This window comes from Camelus bactrianus, chromosome 29 (assembly GCF_048773025.1).
Source record: "Camelus bactrianus isolate YW-2024 breed Bactrian camel chromosome 29, ASM4877302v1, whole genome shotgun sequence".
Classification (NCBI taxonomy): domain Eukaryota; kingdom Metazoa; phylum Chordata; class Mammalia; order Artiodactyla; family Camelidae; genus Camelus; species Camelus bactrianus.
In genome coordinates, this window is record NC_133567.1 from 11709720 (window position 1) to 11736695 (window position 26976).

Below are 26976 nucleotides of genomic sequence, written 5' to 3' on the forward strand. Positions count from 1 at the left end.
ATAGGACTTTGGGGCATGGGGGGAGGGCTAGTCAATGTACAGGTGTGTCAGGTCATTCCACTATGTTACACAAGAAACCAACGTGTATTTAACTTGTTGAATGTTATAGAACTGCATGGCTTCCAAATAGTATTTGTGGTTTAGATTCAGTGTTGATGGAAAATGTTTTTGGTCAAATAAAACTATATAAGCATACACAGTATATTTCATAAATGAAACAGTCTTGATAACAGCTGGCAAGATTATTCATTGCTTCAGCAGAAACTGGATTTTATTGAAGGACTGTGAATCTTTCTAAACCACCTTGTGGTTTAACCAGCTGCAGTGAGCCTCGTCAGACTCAGTGAGGGTTTGTTGAAACTGATTGCTGTTTTGTTCATTAAGGAATTTTAGTCTTAAGCACACGATGTCTGTTTTTATCAAAACACATATAACTCTACAAAACCTACATAAAATGTATGTATAAACAGATTTCAGCACATACCTTCTGTGAATGGGGGTGTTAGGTGTCTGTAAATCAGAAATGTATTACCAGCAATTATTAATGATTGTGAATATGTTCTTTTACTTTTCGTAAACCATAGAGAATATTTGATGCCAGCATGCTGCTTAATTAATTTATGTAAGAATTTTTGTCTATTGCCTAATCCCACAACTTTTACATTAGCATAGATTTAGGACTAAATGCCTATCAGTTAACTTTTTTTTTTGTTCATTGACTTAGTGTTCTGCATATTAGCTATAATTTTTCCTTGAGGATGAATATATAAATTTGAATGCTCATGTAATGTTTTCTAATTTTGGATTTTAATGATAAATAGTATGGGTTTTTCTAGCTGATGAAGTATTTCTAATAAAGAGGGAAGATTAGTACTTAACTGTTTTAGGCTTTCTAGATTTTAAAAAATGTAAAAAATAGACATATCTTTCAACTCCATTTCATCAGATTATATTGCCCACCACCCCAGTTTTACTTTGACAGACCCTGAGTGGTTCCCCTGTATTCCTCAATGATTGTAACTCTTCAGACCTCTGCGTGGTTTCCTGTATTTCTCAATAACTTTAACTCTTAATTATTGTCGTTCTCTCTAATATTACATCGCTATTCATTCTTGCAATTTTCATATATATGTAGATGACGTTTCCATCATGTGTACCTCTTTGCTGAACTCCTCTCACCCAATGATTGTTACCTTATTTCCTGCCTTAAATACTCCTGTTGTTATCAATAACTGCATGCTTTCCATAGTCTGTTTCAAGCATCCTTCTCTCCCACCATCTTCTCCTACCTTTCTAGTTTACTGCCTCTGGTAGCCCCACCCCATCTTCTCTTTGACCCTACCTGGACATCCAGTGCATTGATCCTATTACATTTTCGTTTTCTCTTACCTCCTTGATGTCCCTGTTCTGCTTTCTATCCAGCCTAAATGCTGGGGCCAGTGGCCAGTCATCCTAACTGCCCCCTTGCGTGTACTCTCAAGTACCTTGCCCCTCTCTCAGCTCATCCTACTCAGTTAGCTAAACCATAAACTTGCCTAATACAAAGTTTTGCCTCTTTCATGCCAATGCCTCTGCAGCTGAATATGGCTGGGAGGAAAACACATTATCACACAAACTAGTCTTTAAATATATGACCACAAATCTCAAGTGGCCAAGTGGTCACCGCATTCCTCACCCACTCACTCTCTTACACTCCTGGGTCACTCACTATTTTATGTCTGTTTCCCTTTTCTCAAAACTCCCAGTCCTCATCTCCCATCCTCTGGTTCTGCTGTTGGCCTTGCTTCCTACATTACTGGGATAATCCAAATAATCTGAAGAGGAAACTCACAGACTGACAGCCACAACTGCAGAGCAGAATACCTTTCTGTTCTGTTCACTGACCATCTGCAACACACAGTGCCTAGTGTATAGTGAGTGCTCAATAAATATCTCAATAAATAAGTAAAAGATAAAGTCATTCTAAAGGAAGCATTGAAAAATATTAATTGAAAAATTGCACTGAGCCCATGAGCCCCGTCTGTCTCATCTATCTGGCTCCTTTTACCTTGCCCACAGGGGAGCTCTTGGTCTTCACCACTAAACGTGCCTTGTTCTTTACATTATAATGAACGGCACTGACATCAGCTCAGTCTTCAAATCCAAACGCCTGGGTGATTCGTTCTTCAGGCTGCTTTTACCCACTCCTCCCCAGGTCAAGTCTGCTTCAGATGTGTATAAAGTCAGGCTGTCACTTTGCATCCACACTAACACCACCACTGTAGTTTGATAGTCTCTGAAGAGTTTTGGCACATCTTTTAAAAGGGCAGATCAATCTCACTTCCTCAATTAAAACCATTCACTGGCTTTGCACTCTGTTTAAAGTAATAGTCAGTCTATATTTCTTAACTGACAAAGCTCTGCAAGTTCCGGCATCTGCCTACCTCTTCAACTCACAGACTGTTCCATCCTTGCTGGCATTTGACAGTTCTTTAGAATGTACCAGGCCCCACAAGGCCCAGGGGTCTTTGCATTTATTCTTCTCTCTGCCTGAAACGCGAGCTTTTTGAATGTCTGGTTCTAGTTTTACCCTCAGGTCTCAGATCATATATCATTTCTTCAGAGAGGCTTTTCTTGATCGCCCCATATCATATTATCTCACCCCCATTTCTCTTAATATATTCTCTGCTTTTTTCCCATAGAGCTTTCCAGAATCTATATTGATTTTATTTATTGATTTTTATTGTTTGTTTATTGTCTTACTCTCCCAAAGAATGTTAAGTCTCCTAAACCCTGGACCACACCAGTCTTGTTTATTCTGAGAAGAGTGCCTGCTATAAATCCATGATACGAAAGTGGAAGAGGTATCAAGGGAACTTTTGCTGTCTGTAGAATCCAGAGCATAATATCATAAGTGATGAAACTACAGGCTGGGAACAGTTTTTAGATAGTTTTGAATGCCACGAATGGAGGTAGGTGGGGTTTTTTGTTTGCTTTTTGGGGGGATTTTTTGCAGGTAATAATTCAGCTACACAAGGTTTTTAGTAAAGTTATTGACATAATTTATTCATTTATTCATTCTTTTTTTTGCAAATGTGCCAGGATCTGTTCTTTGATCTTGGGAAACAGAGATGTCTAAGACATGTTTCCTGACCTCAAGAACTCTTCAGAGAGCTGAACTGGTAAACACATTGTTTATACAGTGGCATGAGTGTTGTCTAGAATTGTATTCATAATATTATTCAAATACTTCCTATGCCTAACTAACTCTGCTTGGGGCTGATTAGAGCCATTTTCTTTTTATTCCATGTGGTTCCTATTTTGATGGTCACTTCTTTGAAGCTATATTTAGTAGGCATGTGATAACATTTGCCCACAATTCCTTCTTCTTTTAATAAATGCCATTTCCAGCATTCACTTGGCTGTTAAAAAGGCTGTAGCTTTCCTCATATGCATACCACTTTAGCCACATTCGATAGCTCTAGGTGGGCACCTGATCAGTATGTCCTCTTTGTCTCTTCTGGGAATTTTTATATTTAAGACTCAGAGACTCAAAGTATTACACGATTCCTTTCCCCAAAGCAGACATTCTAGCACATCTTAAAACATGGGAAAAAAGGGAAGGATGGAGGAAAGACACAGGAACCATATGGACCAACTCCACCCTTGGTAGAAATGGCTCACAGTTTTCAACAACTGCTATTAAAACTACTGTTCAAAGTTTTAGTATATGTAGTAAATATTGAGATCCTTTTGAAGATCTCAACTGCTGTTCTTTTAATTAAAATATCTCTAATCAAAGTTTTAAAAAGCTAATAGATTTTACTATTTTAAAATAATAGACTTTATTTTTATTAAAGAAAGTGCTTTATTTCTTAGAGTACTTTTAGGTTTTCAGAAAACTTTAACAGAAGGTACAGAGAGTTCTCAGATGCATTTTTCCAGTTAGGTTTTCATTTTACTTTTAAGTCCCCTGGGAACTTATTCCACAGATATTTTAGCACATGTACAACCAGAGGACAATCTGAGTTCTGTGAACAAAAGAGTCTCCCAGGAAAACATCAAATAGATGTCTGTCCCCTTCTCACGTGTGCATGGAAACCTAGATGTTCCTTTGGAACCTATTTATTGCCAAAGCTCATAACAGAGCTTAGAGGTGTAAGGAAGCAGAAAAACAAAAACTTCCTCCATTCTACTTCTGTTTAGAAAAATGGAATGAGGGAAGAGGAACGGGCTTTAGTGGGGGTGGAACCCAAGTGGGATTCTATCAGTTGGGAATGGTGACATCAATTTAAAATAAGGCTGTTTCAGAAAATAAGGTATTTTGGAGACAAATGATTTTTCAAGTGGGTAGTCTCTTATTTATTTGTTGACATTGCAATGCCCATTAGCTGCCTATATATGAAAAATAGATGGGTGGTGATGGAGAGGGTGAGTGGAAGGTTGTGATCTCATGCAAATTTTTAATAAGACCTAATTAAAAATAGAAAATGGAAACATGCATATTTAGAATGAATTAATTCAGTCATCAAGTCTTAATGCCAATTTTGAAATAACATATTCTACAGATGGTAAGGTGCGATGTGCAATTAATATTTAACATAATTATGGGTACTGAATAAAAATATATCTGATTGACACCACCTCCCTTATTACTAGAGTGTAATATCCTGCATGTTTATTGATTTAACAAAAAGACTATATAGTGAGAAATTGCTGTGATTTTGGAAATGGTTTTAATTTTGTTTCCTGATGACTTTCTACTGAGATTGGCACTTACCTGTCAGGAAGTGAAGAAGTAACTTACTCCCAAGGAAGTTAGTAAGTGACTAAGTCCGTAATTTTTACGCAGAATGCCATGCTACCTGTATGCTGTGGGACGTAGAGCAAGGATTCTTAATCTGGATTAAATGAAACCTTAGAGGGTCAGTCCATGTATGGGTCAAACACCCAGGAATATTATGTAAAATCTGATTTTTGTGTGTATACACGTGCTTTTTGGTTTTTTAACCAAGGGATTGCATAGCTTTCATCAGTTGGAATGAATCTATTATTAAAATAATGTCTACTATTGCATGATTACTCATTCCCTTAACTATTCGTTTTTTATTTAATAATAAATGACTATGAAGAGCTACCAACTCACTGATGGTTTTGCTTTTATCTAGTGGGCATTAAAATTAAAATGTATTTTGAGGCAGTCATCACTTCTATTTAGTTAGCATTCATTCTCCAGCTTATTAATTAGGGCAATTTTCTATATAGTACAAGGTTATAATAGCCCTAACTTCGAGTAGTCTTTACATGATGTACAACACAAATTTGGACTCAGTAATTGCTTAGTGATTTATATTCTCTACATTGTTTTTCAAAATTCTTAAAAAGAGTGTTATCTTCATACATATTTATATTTTAAAAATAAATATATTTGAATTGGTACCAGTAACAAAATAATTAACCAAAAAGGAAACATCAGTGCAAGGAGCTGTCTCAATATATAGTATATCCATGAAATTTAAAAGCAGTTTATAATAAACTATATTAAGAGAACATTTATTAGTTTTATAATCTGAAAAAATAAAGCCAATAAAAAGATGCAATGTGCATATTCCATCAAAAACAGATGCTATAAAAGATATGATAAAAATGGTAATAGTAGTAATAATAAACATAAATATATAAAAATGATATTATATAAATATATAAAAGTAAATAGATTTAAAAATATTAGCTAATACCACTTTTGGGAAGATCATTAAAGGGAGTTTGGTCAGGGAAACAGAAGCCACTCCGTATGTGGGTCATATAAGGTTTAATACAAACAAGTTTGCTTGATGGAGGGTTAGAAAGTTGGGGCACAGAGACCAGGGAAATGCTGCTGAAGTTTGGGGAAGCTGTCATCAAAGGTGGGAGGAGCCCACCCTGAAAATATCCACCTGGATATCAAAAGCAAGTGGTTCTCAATTCCCTGCCTGGAAGCTACTGTAGTTCCCCAGAACTGCCACAGCGCTCCCACAGCTATGTCTGCAGTGGAGGTTTTCACAAATTTTCTGGGAAGCTGGTGTCAATCTCTCGTCTGCCTGCAGTCAACTCCAGAGAACAATTTCTTCTGCTTCTCTTACTTTCTAAGTCTACTACGAATTCCCCATTTTGGGAGAACTAACCCAAATCATATAAAGAAAATTCTGGGAAATAATTCCCCAGCCTTAGAAGGAAATGTTAGGCAACCCATCACAATAGGCCACACGTAACTCAAGCACTCTTTATGAATGCTTTGTGATCATTATCCTACTTAATTCTCCTGGCAACTGTCATGTAGGTGTTAGTATCATTTACGTTTAGTAGGTAGGAGTATTGACAATTCCCTCGCCTAACATTTCCACAAGTGTTTTTGTTTCAGGGCATAAGTGCTATTATCACTTCCATTGTTTCAATTTATATGCGCCAATAGCTAAAATCTCCCAGGGATCCTTGGCTGGAAAACCACTGAAGGAGCAAATGAGGAGAGGGCCCCACACTACAGGCCTGATTCCTGGTTGAAAAGCGGGGCAGGCAAGGCTATTAGCAGAAGCTGCCCAGGCGGGTACCCTAAACCTTCTTGCCGAAGTTCAGAGCAGTCCCTGAGCCTAAGGCCTGAGCGCCGGGGCGGGATTTAGTCACTGAGCTGTCAAGGCGGGAACTGGTTCCCGGTCCTCCTAGGTGGAGACCATCTCTACTCTGTGGTTTCAGCATCCCCACTGGGTCTGAGGCTTAAGTCTCTGGGACGGTGGGCAAGGCAAGAGGAGTGGCGTTTCTGGCAACAGTTGAGTCTCTGTGGATACAGAGATACCCCTGCACACTGCAGCCAGCTCTGGGGACCCTGGGGGCGGTATCCAGGGCGTGGCAGGGCTCCCAGGCTCTCAGGACGACGGCGTTTCCAGAGTCTCGTCGGTGTGTCTTCCTCGGGACTGTTGCGGGGGCGACTGCATCCTGCGGGGGCGGGAAGAGGGTACCACCCAGGAACTCCCGTCCCCAGGCGCCTGGGCACCCCTAGGGCTCGGGGCAGGAGGGCGAGGTTCCCCGGACGCCTGGGCGCTGGGGGCTCACACTCAGCCCCAGGCCGCGAGTGGGAGTCTGCGCGCACGTCTGCGCCTGCGCGGGGCCGCTGTCGGGCAGAGCGGGCCGCTGGGACTGAGCGCGCTGCTGCTTCGCCGCTGGCGTCCGCGTTTCAGGCTGGTCGTCCGGGCCCAGCGCGGCGACGGGTGACCTGGTAGCTGACGGGCGGGCGCAGCGTCGCTCTGGCACCTGGGAATTTCACGTCCTACACTGAGGGTAAGAATAGTAAATGAGCCGCCACCCCCCCCCCCCCCGGAAGCACAGAACTTTCCCTAATGGTGTTGGGCCTCCGTCCTTGATACTGGTTTGCTGTTCTAGAATTTTCTTTACCTCTTGGTGAACGGTCCCTGTGCAACTTGCTGCAGTCGTGTTTCTCTCTCCCACCTCACGTCCCAGCTGCACGTTCGTTTCCCATCCCCTTGGTTTGTGGGCCGCTCAGTTGTAGCTCAGTGTGTCTCAATCCTAGCGGAGGGAAACCAGTCTTATTGCCAGCAGGTGGCTTTTCGCGTCTGGGAAAGAGGTTTCTGTCTAGTTCAAGTCCTCAAAGCCATTAAAGTCTGAAAGCCAGTGGATGCATGGATTGAGTGAGATAATTTTCTTAGAAAAAGAGGATAATTCTCTTACAAAGAGGATAATTCTTCTTACAAATACAGTTACATGAAACTAGACTCTGGCTCAACCGAGATATCCAACATACCCTACTGCAAACATTGGCTGTTTTTTCATTTTTCTTTTAACTTAATCTCATATATTCATTCATGGACCATGAGAGTATCCAAAACTAATTACTAGACTGATACTGTTGGGAAAAAAAAATGGGCAGGTGGTGCCCCTAATAATGGATACCACATCTCTAATGAGCTTCCGGGGTAGTCAGTGCTTCACACATGTTGCCACAACTTGCAGGAAGAATTAACTGTGTCCTGCGTGATTCCACTGCGGGAGAGGACTCTTGAAACCTCCTGCCTGCTTTTCTCTATCTTTGCCCCATGTGCCTTTTCCCTTTTCTGATTTTGCTTTGTATCCTTTTGCTATAATAAATCACGGCTATGAGTACAAAAAAAAAATTAATAGTGATTACTTGGTCTGTTACGACTGTATGGTCTGTCTTCCAAAGACAATATAGGAACACTTCAGTTTATTTTGAAAGAAAAAAAAAAACAACCCAGAAACTTTCCATCTAACTTGAAAGGTTAAAAGAAAAAGCGCATGAGATCTTAGGAGCTTTCAGGATAGAAATTGCTGTAGCTTTAAAGGCCTGTTACCTGACCTAATTTTGCTTTACCTGAATGCCGAGGCCTTACGTGACAGGAGTAATCTAGTTGGTCCTTCTATTTATTTTTCTTTCTATTTTCTCGTAGCTTTTATAATGTACAATTAATTTAAATAGAATATAATACATTTTTTTCTACAGGAGCAAAATCCAGAATGTTTTAAATTATGTTCCACTGATGTGTAATTGGGTTTTAATTGAACCCCACATTGCTTTACCACGTAGAGGAATGACTTCTTAAGTTATAACGAATAATTGAGACTTTAAATAACAGAAGTAAAGAAGACCTGTGCCAACGGGTGGTTTGCTTACCTGTTTTTTAGAGTATAAAAGTGTCTTACATTTGACAGATATTTTGCATCACGATGTGCTTATGGTCGATATCCTTTGCTCTTTTTAATTCCAGCTCTGTGTTCAGCCTGCACATTTTTGAGATACCTTGAGTTGTTTTGTCCTTGGGTTTGAGATCAGCTTGGAATCTTGTCATCTATAAAATCCATTTAACCTCTACTCAGATAAATTTATGTGTTCCTAGACTATTATGCATGTCAACAAATATCCCTGGGATATGACAGCAGTTACTTTCATAGAAGTTCAGAAGAGTATGTTTTGCTGGGCCAAGAAATCTATGGGTGCTTTAATTGTTGTTCATTAGGACAGCAAGGATTTTCTTATGTTTATCTGTGGTCAGTAAACCAAATTCATTCATTCATTCAACACCAGCTGGAAACTTGGTGGAATTCAGGCCCTAAGGAAAGAGTAGAGATCAAACCAGACCAGTCCTTGGCCTCTGTGCCGTAGTAGGGGAGGAGGAGAGACAGGCACGAACTGATGAACAAATATTAAATGAGATGATTCTAGAAAGTGCAGAATGCTGTGAAGAAAATAAAATAATGTGATAAAAACTTACGAAGATTGGTTAGGGTAAGCCTCTTTAAGAAGGTATCAGTAGAGGCTGAATGATAACAAGCCAGCCATCTGAACATCCCAGAAAAGAGCATTCAAAGCAGAGGAAATAGGCCACCACCAACAAAAAAAAAAAACAACAGAGTGGGGAATTTCCAGTATATTTGGATTAGCACTGCTGATACCTGATACCCAGTATAGCACTAGAACCACTGCCTCACAGAATCTGAACTTAAAATGACAATTGACAGACTAGAATTCTGGGCTAAACCCAAGAAGCTGAAATGTGACTGATACGAATGTAAAATGGTGTGTGCGAGTTCACAAACCCAGGTACACAGTGCAAAACGATGTCCACGTGACTTGGCCGCTGTTCATAAGAGAAACAGTCTTGGGATTCTAACTGACCACAATTTGGAGCTTGCCCTTTGCTGTTCTTAATTGGTGAAAAACGATGTGTAGATATTACCGTTAGGCAGATTTCTCCCCGATTTAAGGCATCATTAGAGCTGTCCAAAAATGGAACTCTCCATGGCTTCACTCATTATAAAAAAGAAAAGAAAAGAAAAAGAACAGAAAAGAGTGAATACCCATCAGGGCTTTTGGAAAAAGGAACTTTTTTTGGAGACTAGTTTAAAGTACTGTTTGTTTCTGTGAATCTGTACTTGTTTCTTTCATTCCAAAATTTTCTTTGGGGATATTTATTTATAGTTAATAAAGATAAATGACATTGGTATGTAATGCATATGGAGAGGTTTATTGAAAATTTAGTGTATGATGGCATCTCTTAAAAGAGTAAACTTAAATAGAAAAGTCTTAGACGATAGTTTTCAAAAGAATTTAGAATAAATTTCTAGTATGTTTTTGGACAAATATAATAATAAAATAAATATACCTTGGCTTTGCCATGTATTAGCTGTGTAACAGACAATTTACTTTTCTGCGCTTGCTTCCTCAAAATGAGGATAACTTAAACTTGCCTGAAACAGTTGTTATGAGGATTAAATTAGTAGCTGTGTATAAAGTAGTTACAGCGGTACCTGGCAATAGTGATATGTAACTGTTTGCTATGTAAATGTATGCTCTACTCTGCCTTCAGGAATTAATGACCAAGTTAATAACTGAGACACCTGACCAGCCAATCCCTTTTCTCATTGACCATCTTCAGTCTAAACAAGGAAACCGTGGACAGCTTCAAAGAACTTTATCTGGATCTGCAGCTCTCTGGGCAGAAAGTGAAACATTAGGTAAATGAAAAAACATATTTTACAGTTAATGTTGATATATTTAATGTTAAATTCATAAGTCTGTTTCTGTATAGTAAGTAAATCCAGAGGTTACCTAGGGTTTCATGTATTCATCAATGACTTCACTCATATGCTAAAATCTGTCAAAAAATACTCTTGAATTTGACTATATTGTTATGTATTATGCTTCAAAAGATGAGAATCTGTGTATTAATTTGAATAGAAATAAGATTCAGATTTGCATGAAAAGTTTTTAAATCATATGAATTCAAACTATTTTAAACTCATTTCTTTTTATCAAGAATTTGAATTAAGGGCTTATAGCTCATCTATGTAGAAAGGTAAATCATAGATTTCTACAGCGTTACCTTTTTTGTAGGCCAAACCAATGACTACTCTCTATTTCCCTCAGCTCTAATTTTATCCTAATGTAGTAAATTCAACCTGAGGAAGACATATTTACTGCAAACATTGGGGAACCAGCCTTGCCAAGTCTGTGATAGTCTTATTTCACCCACAAGCACTGGTGAGATAATTGAGTAGACTTGACTTCAACCTTTATTTATAAAATATGTGTCTGACAGCTTTTTTTCTTCCACACACTGGTCTGTTAGTTTGGTATTTACTTCCAAACCCAAATCCCTCCAGCCTGTTGCTTGGGTAGCTAAGTCCTTGCCTGACGGCATGGTCATCCGACTGACAGGGTTCCGGCTGTTTTCTCTTCTCTTCTCTTCCTGCTCTGTGCGGTCCCATGAAAGAATTTTGGTCTTCTTTGGCTGTATCCTCACATTGGTGCCTAAGCAGGGTAGGGGATGGGGTATCTTCTGAAGAATGTTGACAACTCTGGTGTTAGTTATCCATATGGAAGTGTCTGCATCATACAGGGAATGAGAGTGAATTCTTGGTTTTTCTTGGCCTCACTTTCTTAGGGTTAGATTCTTACTAGGACGGGTGTTAGGCATAGGCTTTAGTTTGTAGATGCAAAGAGGGCACCATTCTTGTGAAGGTGGACCGGAGAAGCAACTGTGAGCCCGCTGAAGCTCGTGTGAGCCCATATTTATAAACTGTTGTGTCTGGAGAGACAGTAGTGTGTTAAATTCTGTAGCTTTAATAAGCGCACATTTAATATCTCACCATTTGCACAGATCAGCTGTCTGTGCACAGTTTAACCAGATCTTCTGTTTAATCTCTTTTTCAGTTTTTCTTTGTATCATGAGATGCTGTGTTTTATGACCATGATTCTTTATTCCTTTAGCTATATTGCATTAGAAGAAATTACAGTCCTAAGTTGGGTGTAGAAAGACAAGTTCTGATAGACTGTGAAACAACATAAGGGGATGAATATGAGGTGGGGCAAGCATTGTGGGTGTCTAGAAGTTTCTTAGTCTCTTTCTGATATGCCCATATTTTGTCTTAGTTGTGTCTATGGAAACGCTTCTTGGGTTGTGGCAGAATGTGGACCAATATTTCTGTTCCTGGTGTTTTAGAATATTTATGACTCTTTGATATTAAATGGGATGTTGGAAGTAGAAAAATTGGATCACAGCTCATTAAGTAGAAACTTAACACTAAAATTTGAGGACTATTTCATGATGTCTGTTTGGTATTTAGAAGTGGGTAGCCAGAGAAAGATATATGAATCATCTGTGAAGCTAGAATGATTTTACAAGGTTTAAATTTAAACAAGAGGGTAGAAAGAAACTAAGGAATGTCACATAGATGAAAGAGGAAGGTAAAGAAGCAATGAGTAAGACAGAGGAGGAACAGTTAGACAGGTGGTATGGGCATGAGGAGGATGCCATGCCCTGAGAATAAGAGAAGAAAAAGTTCTGCTTAGTTAGGTCTGTCTAAAAATATGGAGCGCCAAGAAGTCAGGAGGGATAACTCCTAGAAAGATCGTTTCATTTAGGAGTTGGTGTGACATTGACCACCTTTGCAGGGGAACTATAGCTTTCAATAAAGTTGGTTAAACTACTTTCTTAAACAGAACAATAGAAAAAAATGAGTGGTACTATGAAAGAAATGTCAGTGAGTGTCATTGGTTTTATGTGTCATAGTGAATAACAGGTAAGGTAATAGTAGATGAGTAAAACTTATTTAAACATGTAGTTGTTTTTATTTACAACAGAATAAAGTGCTTTGTTCCATGACACTCATTTAAAGAATGTTATTTTAAGTAAAAGACTTACAAATAATTTCACAGTTTAACATGGTCTTATATTAATATATAAACTAATTCTTATCAAATACAAGACTTAAATTTATAGGAGAAATAAAGGAAGCAGTACTTTGGGATATTTGCATTATTTGGATATGAAGTGGCATAGTGTTGGTCAGGTATATCTAATTGCTTCATAAATTTAGTTTTTGATCAATATTGAAATCATTTATTATTGTTTCTATAAATATATTTCTTTTGTTTCAGCAGAACATAAAGGAACAAGAAGGGATTTCAGAAGCTATGATAAACCCTGGCAATTAAATGCAAAGAAGCCTAAAAAGTCAAAAAGTGACCTTGCTGTGTCTAATATTTCTCCACCATCACCAGAATCAAAATCATGTAAGGAAGTTTGTCATTCAGATGTTATTTAATATATGTAAGTGTGTGTTAGTAAAATGAGAAAAAGATAAGAATTGAAGCCAAATATTTTATCTGATATTTCTTGCTATTCTAGTGAATTTCACATTTATTTCAGCATGAACATTGAGCTTTATTTATATATAACTGCTCACTCATATGCTCATATTCTTATGCATGTGTAATTGATTTAGACCTTTTTGAGTATAATATTCTTTTAAGAATATAAACTACGTGGAGCAAGGCCTTTGCCACTGATAAGTACTCCTTTCTCAGTCTATCTAAAAGTGTAATCCCTATCCAAACTCCAGCAGATGTTTGCCCCCTGGAAATTGACTATTATTTTAAATAGATTTGGAAAGGCAAAGGACCATGATTATCTAAAATAATCTAGAAAAATATGAATTAGTTTGGAGAATTTACCCTACCTGACTTCAGTTCTTATTATAGAACTACAGTTATCGAGACAGTGTGATTTTTGGTGAAAGGATGGGCAAACAGATCAGTTGAACTTAATCAGAAGCTAAAAGTACATATATGGTCAAATGATTTTCCACAGGACATGTAAACAAATACAATAGGAAGAGAAAAAGTCCCTTCAACGTGGGACATTCATATAGAAAAATACACACAATTTTGATCCCTACCTTAATTCATACTGAAAATCAATCTGAGGTGGGTCATAGGCCTAAAGATGAAAACAAAAACAGAAAATTTCTAAAATAAAACATACACGTATAACTTTGTGACCTTGGAGAGGCAAAAATGTTTTAGAGATGTTTAGTTACCATGGCTTCATACCAAATCAATCCAAAAAAATTTTTTAGGTTAAATTAGCATAACAAAAATTAACCGTTTTATAATGTACAGTTCAGTGACGTTTAGTACACTCAAAATGCTGTGCTGCTGTAACCTCTATCTAGTTCCAAAACATTTCATCAGTAGAAAAGGAAACCCTGTAACAAATAGTCACTGAACATTTCTGCTTCCCACTAGCCCCTGAGAACTTGCTTTCTGTCTCTGAATTTACCTATTTTGGTTATTTTGTATTAGTGGAATCATATAATGTGTGACCTTTCTGTATTTGGCTTATTTCACTTAGCATGAGACTTTCAGCGTTCATTCCCATTGCAGCAGGTGTCAGTGCTTTATTCCTTTTGGGGGCTGAATAATATTCCATTATATGGACATACTGCATTTTGTTTATCCATCCATTTGTTGTAGGGTATTTTGGTTGTTTCTGCCTTTTGCTGTCATGAATAGTGTTGCTGTAAACATTGATTTACCAGTAATTGTTTGAACACTCATTATCCATTATTTGAGTATATACCTTGAAGTGGAGTTGCTGAGTTGTATTGTGATTCTGTGTTTTAATTTTTAGGGGAATTGCCAATTGTTTTTTATAGAGGCTGCTCTATTTTATGTTCCCATCAGCAATGTAAGCAGCTTTCAGTTTCTCCGCATTCTCACCAACGCTTGTTATTTTCTATTTACATCAAAAATATTATGCCATCCAAAAGGGTGCAAAGTGAAATCTTGTTTTAATTTGCATTTCTGTAACGATTAACGATGTTCAGCAACTTTTCATGTTCTTCTTGGCCATTTGTGTATCTTTGGAGAAATATCTATTCAGGCCCTTTTGTTCATTTTCTAAAGTAGATTGTTACTCTTCCTTGAATTTTAAGAGTTCTTTATATATCCTGATACTACACCCTTATCAGATACATGATTTACAGATATTGTCTCTCATTCTGTACATTGTCTTTTCACTTTCTTGATAGTATTCTTTGATACATAAGTTATTTTGATGAGGCCAATTTATCTTTTTCTTTTTTTTTGTTTGTACTTTTTGTGTCATATCTAAGAAACCCTTGCCTAATCCAAGACCAGAAAGATTTACCCCCATGTTTCTTATAAGAGTTTTATAGTTTTAGTTTTAAAATTTAGGTCTTTGATTCATTTTAAGTTAATTTTTGTTTATGATGTAAGCAGGGTCCAGATTCATTCTTTTATATGTAGATATGGAGTTTTCCATTTGTTGGGCAGTATCATTTGTTGAAAATACTACTTTTTGCACATTAAATGGTCTGGCACGCTTATTTAAAATTCGTTGACAATAAATGTGAGGATTTATATCTAGACTTTCAGTTCTGTTCCACTATTCTATGTGTCTCTCCTTATATAAGAATGACACTTTTTGTTACAGAAGCTTAAAGATAAGTTTCAAAATTGGAAAGTATGAGTACTTGGACTTTGTTTTTCTTTCTCAAGGTTGTTTAGGCTATCCAGAGTCCTTTGCAATTCCATTAGATTTTTAGGATTAGCTTTCCCATTTTTGCAAAAAAAAGGTCAGTGAGATTTTAATGGGAAATGCATTCTGTTAAGAGATCACTTTGCGATTATTGTGATCTAACATTGTTAAAGATTTCAATCTGTGAATGTGGAATACCTTTCATTTATTTAGGTCTTCTTTAATTTCTTTAAACAGTGTTTTATAATTTTCAGTACACTAGACCAGCACCTTCTTGGTTAAGTTTATTAACTATTTTATTCTTTTATATGTTATTGTAAATGTAATTTTTCTTATTTTCTTTTTCCAATTTTTCATTGGTAGTGTTTAGAAATACAACTGATTTTTCAAGTGTTGGTCTTAGTCCTGCAACTTTGCTGAACTTGTTGGTTGTAACCATGTTTTTATGGATTCTTTAGGCTATTCTACATAAAACTTCATGCAAATAGAGATAGTTTTATTTTTTCTTTTCCAATTTGAATGCCATTTATTTCTTTTTCTTGTCTACTTGCTCTGGCTAGACATTTTAGTAGTGTTGAATGGAAGTCATGAAAGCAGTCATCCTTTCTTTTTCATCATCTTAAGGGGAAAACTTTCATTCTTTTTCCAACCTAGATGATGTTAGCTCTGTTTTTCATAAATATGTTTCATCGTATTGAAGATGTTTGCTTCTGCTCCTAGTTTGGTGAGAGTTTTTATTATGATGGAATATTGGATTTTATCATTTGCCTTTTCTCCATCAATCAATATAATCATGCATTTTAAAATTCATTTTATTGACATGATTATTACGCTAATTTTCTTATGTTAAATATTTTTTGTATTCATGGTATAAATCCCACTTGGTCATGATGTATAATCCTTTAAATATGCAGCTGAATTTGATTTGCAACTATTTTGTTGAGGATTTTTGTATCTATATTCAGAAGAGAGATTGGTGTGTAGTTTTCTTGTTATATCTTTGTCTTTTGTGTCAAGGCAATGCTGGCTTTATAGAGTGAGTTAAGATGTGTTCCCTCCTTTTCTATTTTTCGGAAGTGTTTGGAAAGGATTGGTGAAGAATTGAGAAGAATTGGTGTTAAGTCTTTAAATGTTTGGTTGAATGTACCAATGAAGCCACCTTATACTGTGGTTGACTTTGTTGTGAGTTTTTTGAATATTTATTCAGTGTCTTTACTTGTTACAGATTTTTTAGTTTGTTCTTGAGTAACTTGGTAGTTTGTTTGATTCTAGGAATTTTTCCATTTCATCTAAGTTATCCAATTTGTTGCTGTAAAATGTTCATAATATTCTATAATCCTTTTTAAAGACAGTTCTGTAAAGTGTGTAGTAATGTCTTGATTACATTTCTGATTTTAGTAATTTGAGTCTTCTCCCTTTTTTCTTAGTCTAGCTAAAGGTTTGTTAATTTTTAGAATCTTTCTTAAGAATCAACTTTTGGTTTTGTTGATTTTTCTCTATTGCATTTGTATCTTCCATTTCATTTATCTCTTTTCCACTATTTATTATTTACTCTCTTCTACTAGGTTGGGTTTAGTTTGCTTTTCTTTTTCTACTTCTTTAAGGTATAAAGATCAGTTACTGACACAAGATCTTTTTTTTTTTTTTAATGTGGGCTTTACAATGATAAGTTCCTATATGAGCACCAGTTTTGCTGTATTCTGTAAGTTTTAGTGTGTTGTGTTTTCATTTTCATTTGTCTCAAGATGTTTTCTAATTCCCATTGGAATTTCTTTTCACCAATTGGTTATTTAAGGGCATGTTGTTTAATTTTTCTCATATTTGTGAATTTTCTGTGACTTTTGCTTTTAATTTCTAGTTTCATTCTGTTGTGGTCAGAGAAGATACCTTTATGATCTAAATATTTTAAAACTTACTGAGATGTATTTTGTGGCCAGATGTATGGTGTATACTGGAGACTATTCCATGCGCACTTGAGCAGAATATGTATGGCTGTTATGCTGTGGAGTGTTCTGTTTATGTCTGTTAGGTCTAATTGGTTTATAGTGTTGTTCAGGTACCCCGTTTCCTTATTGATCTGTTGAGTTGTGCTATCCATTATTGCCAGTGGAGTGTTAGTGTCTCCAACTCTTATTGTAGAACTCTGTTTATACCTTCAATCATGTCAATGTTTGATTCACATATTCAGGGGCTCTCTTGTTAGGTGTGTATAATATAAGTAATTGTTAAATCTTCTTGACAGAGTGACCTTTTTTAAATCAATATATAATATCCTTTGTCTTGTAACTAGTTCTGTCTTAAAGTCTGTTTTGTCTGATAGTAGTGTAATCACCTCTGCTCTTTTGGTTACTATTTTCATGGGATATCTTTCAATCATTATTTCTTCAAATATTGTTTGTTCTCCTTTTGGGACTACTATTATGTGTATGTTGGTACATTATACAAATTGATAAACTAAGAAAAGTCTAATGACATCTCAAATAATACTTGAATGGTACTTGATAAAATTTACATCAGTTTATTTTAAAACAAAACTAAATAAAAACACTTTTTAGAATAAAAGGGTATTTTCTTAACTAAAGTATTTGGCACAAATGTTTATGTAATATAAAAAGTTTTCTAAGTGACTGTTCTTAAAAGGAAAAAAGAGTAATATTAACAGTCGTTAACTTTCATATGGGGAAAATATTGTTAGCATTCATGAAAAAAATCTTTATTGCTAAAGCTTACTTAAAATTAGATACTATAAATTAATTAGGCCAGTTTTGTGAAGAGCAAAGTAACCTATTGGCCTATCCAATAGAATGTGAGCTCCAGTAGAATGTCATCTCCCTGAGTGTAGGGAATTTTGTTACTTTCGTTTACACTGGTTCACTCCCAGAACCTAAAACAGTGCCTGACACATGGTTTGTGCTATACAAATGAGTGAGTAAATAAGTAAATGAGGAGAATTTAAGAATGGATTAGTGCTACTAATGAGATGACAGTTCAGAAGTTGTGCATTTTTAGGTAACAAAAAAATAGCACCTTACACAATACAAGCTGGTATAGGTACAAAGATCTGCTAGATGATGTTTGTTATTAATTTTCAATTGTTATTTGTCATAGAAGGAAGATATGACAAGTAGAGTTTGATGAAGTTTTTTTCCTATATGGTTCATTCATTGCCACTGTTTACCTAGTGTCTAGCAGTGAGCTGGAGACTGGACCACAGAAGAAGTAAAGGGTCTGCAGTGACTGTATCTGTGGTGATTGTGCAGATTTTTCATGAGAGGATTAATGAACTAAGAACTTCTATATGTCAAAAAAAAAAATGGTGGAATGGTGGAATGATTGAGGACAATGAGTGGGGTCTTGTCAGAAAGGACCAGAAGAGCATTTGTCCATCCTCTGTGCATGATGATGTGCACTGATTCTTTTATAGCCATTTCAAATTTGTGATCCAGATGGGAAAATTGAGGTAAGTATGTTAGCTTCAGTTAAAACCAAAAACTAATAAAACCAGTCCTCAGTAATTTCATTTATGCTTTTGTATTTGGGGGAGTATTTGTCATTTATTTAAATGTTGCATTTAGCACAGAATATACAAAGAGGAATTGCTGTAAATTTGCTGTAATTTTAGGGAAAATAACGAAAGGACTGTGCATATATATAGAAAATACCAATTACATAAATACAAGAGAATGAAGATGGCAACACAGTGTCTGAAAAATCATAATATGGAAATGCAGAAGGCAGGAGACATGAAGTAATAAATTCACTGTTCCCGACTTTAGCTCTACCATAAGTATAGTGCTAGGATATCTCCTGGTGTATTTTAAATGAAAATGTAGTACTTGGGAGAAACTTTCAGATAAGAATTTATTTCAGATAAGCATTTATTAAATTTTAGGAAACATAGTTGAAAGCGCTCATAATTGAAATTATTTTGGTTCAAAAGAAATGGATAAATGGTATCTCAAAAGTCACTTGGAGGAAATGTAAATTTACTGTTTAACCCACAGATAGAAACTCTTGGTGGAGGTCTCAGTGAGTCAGAATTTTATTAATACAATAAAGAATTGTTCAAAATAAGCCCTGCTCAGAATACGGTAGGCTGTTTTGTACAGGAGCGACCTCATTATAACTGAGTGGAGGCTGCCCATCTACATGGCTCTGTGGACAGGCTCCTGCACGGGGCTGAGTTCTGTCTCAGTGGTGTCACAGGCTGTCCCTAATCTCAGATTCTTTCACCTCACATGGGTCGTATTGTGTTGTTACTGTTCTTCTGTTTTCTGTGTCTCCTGAGGATATAGAAAATGTATTTAAGCTGTAGTCTTGAGTTTTAAGTTTAAGTGTAGGCCAGGCAAGGTTTTTAATCCATTAGAAACCTTTCGAGAGTCTCATCTGGAGCCTGTAAACTGGGCTGATGACCTCCCAAATCTCCTTCCATTATTTACCAAGACATCTTTTGGACTCATCAGCCTGGTTGATTAGACCATGGTTATGCTGTGGCCTTCCTTGTCCTAGATTTGGATCCCATGATCAATTGGGTATCACATATGTAGCAAGTTGTCACAAGCTACAAAAATGTAAAAAGAAATTCACCTTAGTTTCTCTCGAAAGTTGCTGAGCAAAAGTGCTTGGGTGTCGTTTCATTTCTCTATAGTGCTGCATATATCCTCCCCAAAACTCAGTGGCTTAGAACAACAGTTTGTAATTTCTCATGATTCAGTGAGTTTGCTGGGCAGTTCTGCTGGTCTCCCCTGGGCTTGCCCATGTGGATGCACACGTTCAGGTAGTGAGTGGTCTGCAAGGGCTGTTATCGTTGGTAGTGGGGCAAGTCTCGTGATTATCTGGGAAGGTTAATTGGGACTGACTTAGAAGACCTAAAAAAAAAAAAACTATGTATTTTTTTAATTAAAAAAAAGAGAGATCTTGATAGGATATGGTAATTTCCAGGAAAATTAGATAAATGTAATGATGCAGATGAGAGAAATTACTCAAAGAAGATTAACAAAAGTGCCAGTAAATGTTTTGAAGGATCTGTTACAAATACAGTTTTCTCTGCTTCCTCTCCTAGTTTCTCTTCCCTATACCTGGGCTTGCCCCAGGATCTCCTGGGGAGTGTGCCCTGCAGGGTCATAGCAGTATGCTTGGGAATGTTTTCTAGAACCATTGTTAACGATCGCTGCTTCTGTTCTCCACTGCTTGAACGTGGGTGTGTTGATGTCAGCTGACATCTCCATCCCTGAGTCCCTTAAACAAAGAAACACACAGGAAGCAGCTGCATTTTTTTTTTAGTTTAGATTTATTTAAATTATAGAAGTAATATTTGCTTATTTTGACAGTGAAAAAATTACAAACATGTAGAAAGACAGTCTCTCTCCCTTTACCCACTTCAAATTCTACTCCCTCAAAAATAGTTTGTCTTTTCACATCCTTTCAAATAGTTGACATCTTCTTACATCCTTTTCTTTGTATAACTATCATATAAAATATGTGTGAGGTGATTTGCTTTATATATATATATATTTGCTTTATGTGTGAGTTCACTTTAAGCTGCCACATTGTTTTGTTTGTTTTTAACATTTTTTATTGAGTTACAGTCATTTTACAATGTTGTGTCAGATTCCAGTGTAGAGCACAATTTTTCAGTTATACATGAACATACATATATTCATTATCACATTTTTTTTCACTGTGAGCTACCACAAGATCTTGTATATATTTCCCTGTGCTATACAGTATAATCTTTATCTATTCTACATTTTGAAATCCAGTCTATCCCTTCCCACCCCCCACCCCCTTGGCAACCACAAGTTTGTATTCTATGTCTATGAGTCTGTTTCTGTTTCTGTTTCTGTTATTTATTTATTTATTTATTTATTTATTTATTTATTTATTTAGATTCCACATATGAGCGATCTCATATGGTATTTTTCTTTCTCTTTCTGGCTTACTTCACTTAGAATTACATTCTCCAGGAACATCCATGTTGCTGCAAATGGTGTTATATTGTCGGTTTTTATGGCTGAATAGTATTCCATTGTGTAAATATACCACGTCTTTATCCAGTCATCTGTCGATGGACATTTAGGCTGTTTCCATGTCTTGGCTATTGTAAATAGTGCTGCTATGAACATTGGGGTGCAGGTGTCATTTTGAAGTAGGGTTCCTTCTGGATATATGCCCAGGAGCAGGATTCCTGGGTCATATGGTAAGTCTATTCCTAGTCTTTTGAGGAATCTCCATACTGTTTTCCACAGTGGCTGCACCAAACTAAGCTGCACACATTCTTAAGCAACTTGTTTTTATAATTTTAAAATGTATTTTGGACAAATCTCTATGCAAATAAACTTAGACCTAAGTTTATACTTACTATTTAATAAGTACACATACCTATAGCATAGTGTGTATATGCCATAATTAATTTATTCCCCTGTTGAAGTACATTTAGATTATTTCCAGAGTTTTGCTACCACAAACTTTTCCGTGAAATAAACAAAAATATCTTGCATTTTCTGATAAAATAAACAACCTTGTACATATATACATAAGCATGGGTGTTTTCATTTATTTATGATAATTTACCAGAAATAACACAATTGCTGAATCAGAGGGTCAGTATTTTTATTACAATAAATATTTCTGAATTATTTTTTAAAAGGTGGCAGAAAACGTTTTTCTATAGTTTGAGACTGTCTTTCGTATAACCATACCATACAAATATTTTAAAGTTATTTTATTTTTTTCAAAACAAAAATATATATAGTTTAAAAAGTAAATTAGTACCACAAGGCAACAGTGTCCTTTTTCTCCTGTTCTGCTTCTAATGTGGAACCACTTTTAACTCTTAAGATACTTCTTTTGGTACATGGATCTACATAGCTAAACATACAAGATACATAGCTCTCTTTCAGTTTTTAAGTTTGAGGCGTTGTCTCTTGACCTCTTCTAGGACTTTGTGCTTTATACCTCCAGCCCATCACATCCTCACAGTACAGACAGGCAGATGTTTCAAATGTTCGTTATTACACATTCTGCATTGATATTTTTATGATTGTATTGATTAGGCTTTTTCACAATAGAGATGTAAGATAGCCAACTGTTAATTTGTTTCTAGATTTAATAATTAGCTTGTTTTTTTTGTTTGCTCTGCGTTCTCTGTACTTATCACTAATGCTTCACCAAACCCTGCCTTAAAGTGTTAAACACTCTCATCAGGTATCCTTGTGTCTTATTTTAAGTTAATGTTTTATACTTTATTTCATTTAAAAAGTTTTTAGAGGCTTCTCTCCTGTAGCCCTTTGTCCTCTTGCTCCAGTCTTGACTCCTTAGTTTCCAGCCTTTTTTTCTCAGCTGTCTGCTGAGACCATCCTTCACTTTCGTCCCGAGGATTCCCTTTTCCTTTTCCTTATGAAGGATAACCTGTGTCCTGAATCCCAGGTCTTTCCACTTACTCATTTTGGTGGAGCACCTCCATTAGGAGCTTTCTGAAAAAGAGTGCTTGCCAGATACATTTTTAAGTCCTTATGAGTATCTTGATTGGTTCCTTAGTTGAGTTTAAATTCTAAGTTAGAAATAACCTTCAGTTGGAATTTTGAAGGAATTTCTCCTGTGTCCTCTGGGGCCAAGCATTGCTATTAAGAAGTCTGATGACAATTTGATGTGCTATTTTTGTCCATCAAAGCGTTAGAGATCTTTATTGCTACTGTTGTAAAATTTTGTGGTAATAAGCCTTGCATTACACTGGACATTTAGTGGATCCTTACAATCTGAAAGGCAGTTATGTTTTTATATCCTTATTGCTTTGGCATTAGTTCTCCTAGATTGATGCTTTGATGTTTAAAGGTGTGAAATGTCCACTTTTTTTGGCATCTCTCTCTCCAGGGACTAGGTTTCAGTATTCTCTACCTTGCTAAATCCAGTTACTGCTCATCAGTTCATTTTGCATCTTCCAAAAAAAAAAAAAGTGTTGCTATTCTTGCCTAATAATGTCTTCTCTTCATGTCCAACCAATTCTTTGACAAAAGAAAAATACCATGATATGATTTTAGTGGGAATTTGAGGAAAAGTGAAAGCATATACAAGTATTCAGTCTTCTATGTTGTATCAGAAGACAGGAAGAATGTCTTAAAAACAATTACTAATTGTTCATGGAGAAGTAGCAATTATTTTTTAAGCTGCTAAAATATAAAATATACTTTGCTTTTGTGTTTTTCCCCAAGTTATAGAAATTATTAGTTTTAAATCAGTACCTGAATTTTCTTTTTTCTGTAAACACTATCACATTTTCTTAAACGTTTGAGACCCAGCTTCATAACCTATCCCCTGTTTGCTCATGAGAAAAACATTTCCAGTACTTTTCTATTCTGTACACTGATCTTGATATTCTTTCACATAATGATGGATAGGTTTTATCATTATGTAGCATGCTTCTGAAGTAATCATTTTTTTTAAACATAGTGCCAAGGTCAGTAGATCATCCTAAGTGGAACTGGCGGACTAAACCAGAAAGCCGTGATTTTGATGAATTGAACCACATCCTTCAAGAGAGCAAGAAACTGGGAAAAGCCCTTGAGAATCTCTCTCGAAGTAAGTTCATTTACTTGATTATAATTGGAATTCCTAACCAATATTAAAGTAGAAACATTCATTATTATTACCAGTAACGCACTTCCAACATCCTCATTATAATTCCACGAGAGGCTGAGGAGTTCTAAGAACGTGAGATTGGAAATGAGGACTGATCTTGCATATTACACAGATGTGTGGAAAGACTAGTGACATAGAGTAAGAGGATCTATAGACTCCCCCGATGGCTGTTTGATTCTGACCTCTCTGCAAGGTCTTTGTTAGTTACCCAGGGCAGCTGTGCACCTAATGGCATCTTACTCATTCTTCTCTCTTCAACCCTGTTGTTTTCTGTCATCTCAGTTTGTTCACATACCTGTTGTCTCCATGTGTTTTTGATGTCTCTAAATTTCTTAAGGATAGCATCTGGGCCAGGGTGGTGATATAGTTCAGTGGTAGAGAACATGCTTAGCATGCATGAGGTTCTGGGTTCAATCCCCAGCACCTCTACTTAAATAAATAAACCTAGTTACCTCCCCCCAAAACAAAAATAAATAAGGATAATAACTGGGCCAAATTCTTAGAATCCTTTCAGAGCCTAGCGATATATCTTTTTTTTGGAAAAGCAATGATCTGTAGTCCAAAAGCCTGGGTTAGAAGTTTTGCTCTGCCACCTATGAGGTGAATAACTTCAGGTAAACATTAAACCTACATGAGCCTTGGTCCTCTCGTCTCCATATCAGGAAAACATGGTTCTGTCTTCTGATAGGTGGGAAGGTTTAAAATGATACATTTCGAATAAAAACTTCTAAATGTCATTGTCATGAGAGTAGGCAAACAAATATTTTGATTTGATAAATGACTTCTATGTATGTAGCATACTACTAAAAGCATAAAGTATATATGTGAGTTCAAGGCATTTCTGTCTTTCTCTGGTTCTTAATTATCTCTCAGTTTTAAAAATGAGGTGCCATAAGAAGCATATTAATGCTGTGGCTTCAGTAAAATTTTCTTCTGGTTTTATGGATTATTAAAAATTCTTAAGTGGAAAATAGAACAGTAGCAAATTCTAGTAGATTATATTTTAGGATCAGCATTTTTTTAAGATAGCATAGTGTTACTAGTTTCATGATTTTTTCAAAGTTAAGATATATTGCATATGTTTGTATATTGCATTATGCTGTAATTATATGTATTTATATATTACATTTTATTGTATTATAATTTTACATATATATAGAGAAGGGAGGTTTAATTTTTAACTCACTAGAGCCTTTTTTATTAGACTTTTGTGTAGTGAACCTATCTCAAAAGTTAAGTTGCTTTGTTGTAGTGTCTTATAATTTTGCCAAAATAATGATACCTATTAGTAGCTCTTTGGGATTCAGGAAAACCCTTCTTTTGGCTAGATTTACATTTGGAGCATATAATGGTAAAGTGAGTTTTCAGCCAATAACTGTATTATTTTCCTGAAAAGAACCTTATCCTATTAATACGTCAAAGGCTTATGTTTTTACGTATATAAATCTTACCCCTTTGGTCAGAGCCTATGGCTCTTCATAGGCTCCCAATTTACCTATAAACATGAGTTTAAAAAATGATTGAAGAGAATGCGCAATTATTATACATCTTTGTATATGCATACAGTATTTGTCAATTTTTGTCCTTTAAAATATAACAGCTACCTTTTAAACACTTGTCGTATCATTGTTAATTTGTAAGGAAGCATTTCACCTGTTCCTAAAACTTTTTAATAAAGGCGTTTGATGCACTTCCACAGATCTGTAGCGAAGCGTCAAGGTTCACACTGTGATCTGTCCCCAGAAAACCTGCAAATGGTTTTAAGTAGGGTCTCACAACTGAGTCTTATGAGTAGGAGCTAGTGGGGTCTATGACAAGGCCTCATTTAATTCATGCAGGGAAGTCTGGAGAAGGAAAATGGCCAGGGGCAGTGGTTGATTGGGAGAGAAGAGATGCGGACATGGGACATTACTTTTGGGACAGAGGCAGAAGTGAGTGAGCAGCTTGGCCAGAGTAAGGTATAACATTCAGCGCCGATGTATATGATGGAGAGTTCCTTTTGGCTTCACTTGACTGAGGGGCTCTGTTCCTGTGGCGGTAGCCGTGGTGCTTATGTGGGGGTACGGGAGCAGTTGGTCACACAGGCAGGGATTGCTCGTTTCTTCGTGTAAGTTTTTTTGAGTCTCTTTTGGAAGAAAATGCTACTTTCTTGGATGACTTAGGGTTTCTGTGATTTTTACTGAGGTTTAATATCAACTTCTTGTCTTAGGCTCAGCATGTGTCTAAATACTAAGTTGTCAGTTTGCTGATATGGTCACTGTAAATTAGTAGAGATGCAACTTTTCCGTTTACTGATGTTTATTTAGTGATCTCACTGCCCAGAGTTGAACTATGTAATTGCAAACTTAGTTCTTCCATCTTCCTGAAGTATGATGTCATTCAGTCTTAAGAATTCAACCTCTTCTAAAAGTTTAAGCTTGGTAACCTTCTCTAACCTAATGGTAACTTTATTAACCATTGTTTTACTTCCTAGGAAGGCGTAAGAAGTGGACTTTTTCCTCCAGTTATGGTCAAAAGGAACATTCAGTGTCTTGTTGTGGACTTTCCTCTCCTATGCCAAAGGAAAGGTTGAAAATTTTTAGTGATCTGCTAATTTTCATACAGTCTCTGATAGAATTCTCTCTGGCAGCACTGGTCTTTGCTTTTTCTTAGTTGTACTTTCTAAAAGATGTGACATACTTTAGAAGTATTTATTTAGTTGAGATTGACAGCAGAAAATCATTAGTATCCCTCAGAATGATAGAAATGATAGAATTAGCTCCACAGCTGTCAGCTTACCCAGACTTACATATTCTTATTCTCTCTCTCTCCCCCTCTCCCTCCCCAGGGCTCAAATCACAACAGGAAAGAATAGAGATTCTCTCAGGTTTGCAAACAGGATTTTTGTTTCAGTAACAACTGTACGATGCTCTTTTTCTGGCTTTTTGTAAATGTAGTGCTTTATATTGAAGTCAGTCACAAACTGTGATACTCTTCATGCTATGATTTTTTTCATAAAGATAAACGTGTT

General features: G+C 36.3%; 1 protein-coding gene across 1 annotated transcript in view; it reads left to right on the plus strand.

The window, feature by feature from the left end:
- Positions 1 to 26976, plus strand: part of C29H8orf34 (chromosome 29 C8orf34 homolog) — a 238264-nt gene that overhangs the window by 39413 nt on the left and 171875 nt on the right. Inside the window, 3 exon segments of the mRNA XM_010970618.3 lie at positions 10353 to 10500; positions 12929 to 13060; positions 23778 to 23906. Of these exon segments, the coding sequence (XP_010968920.2) occupies positions 10353 to 10500; positions 12929 to 13060; positions 23778 to 23906 (409 nt within the window).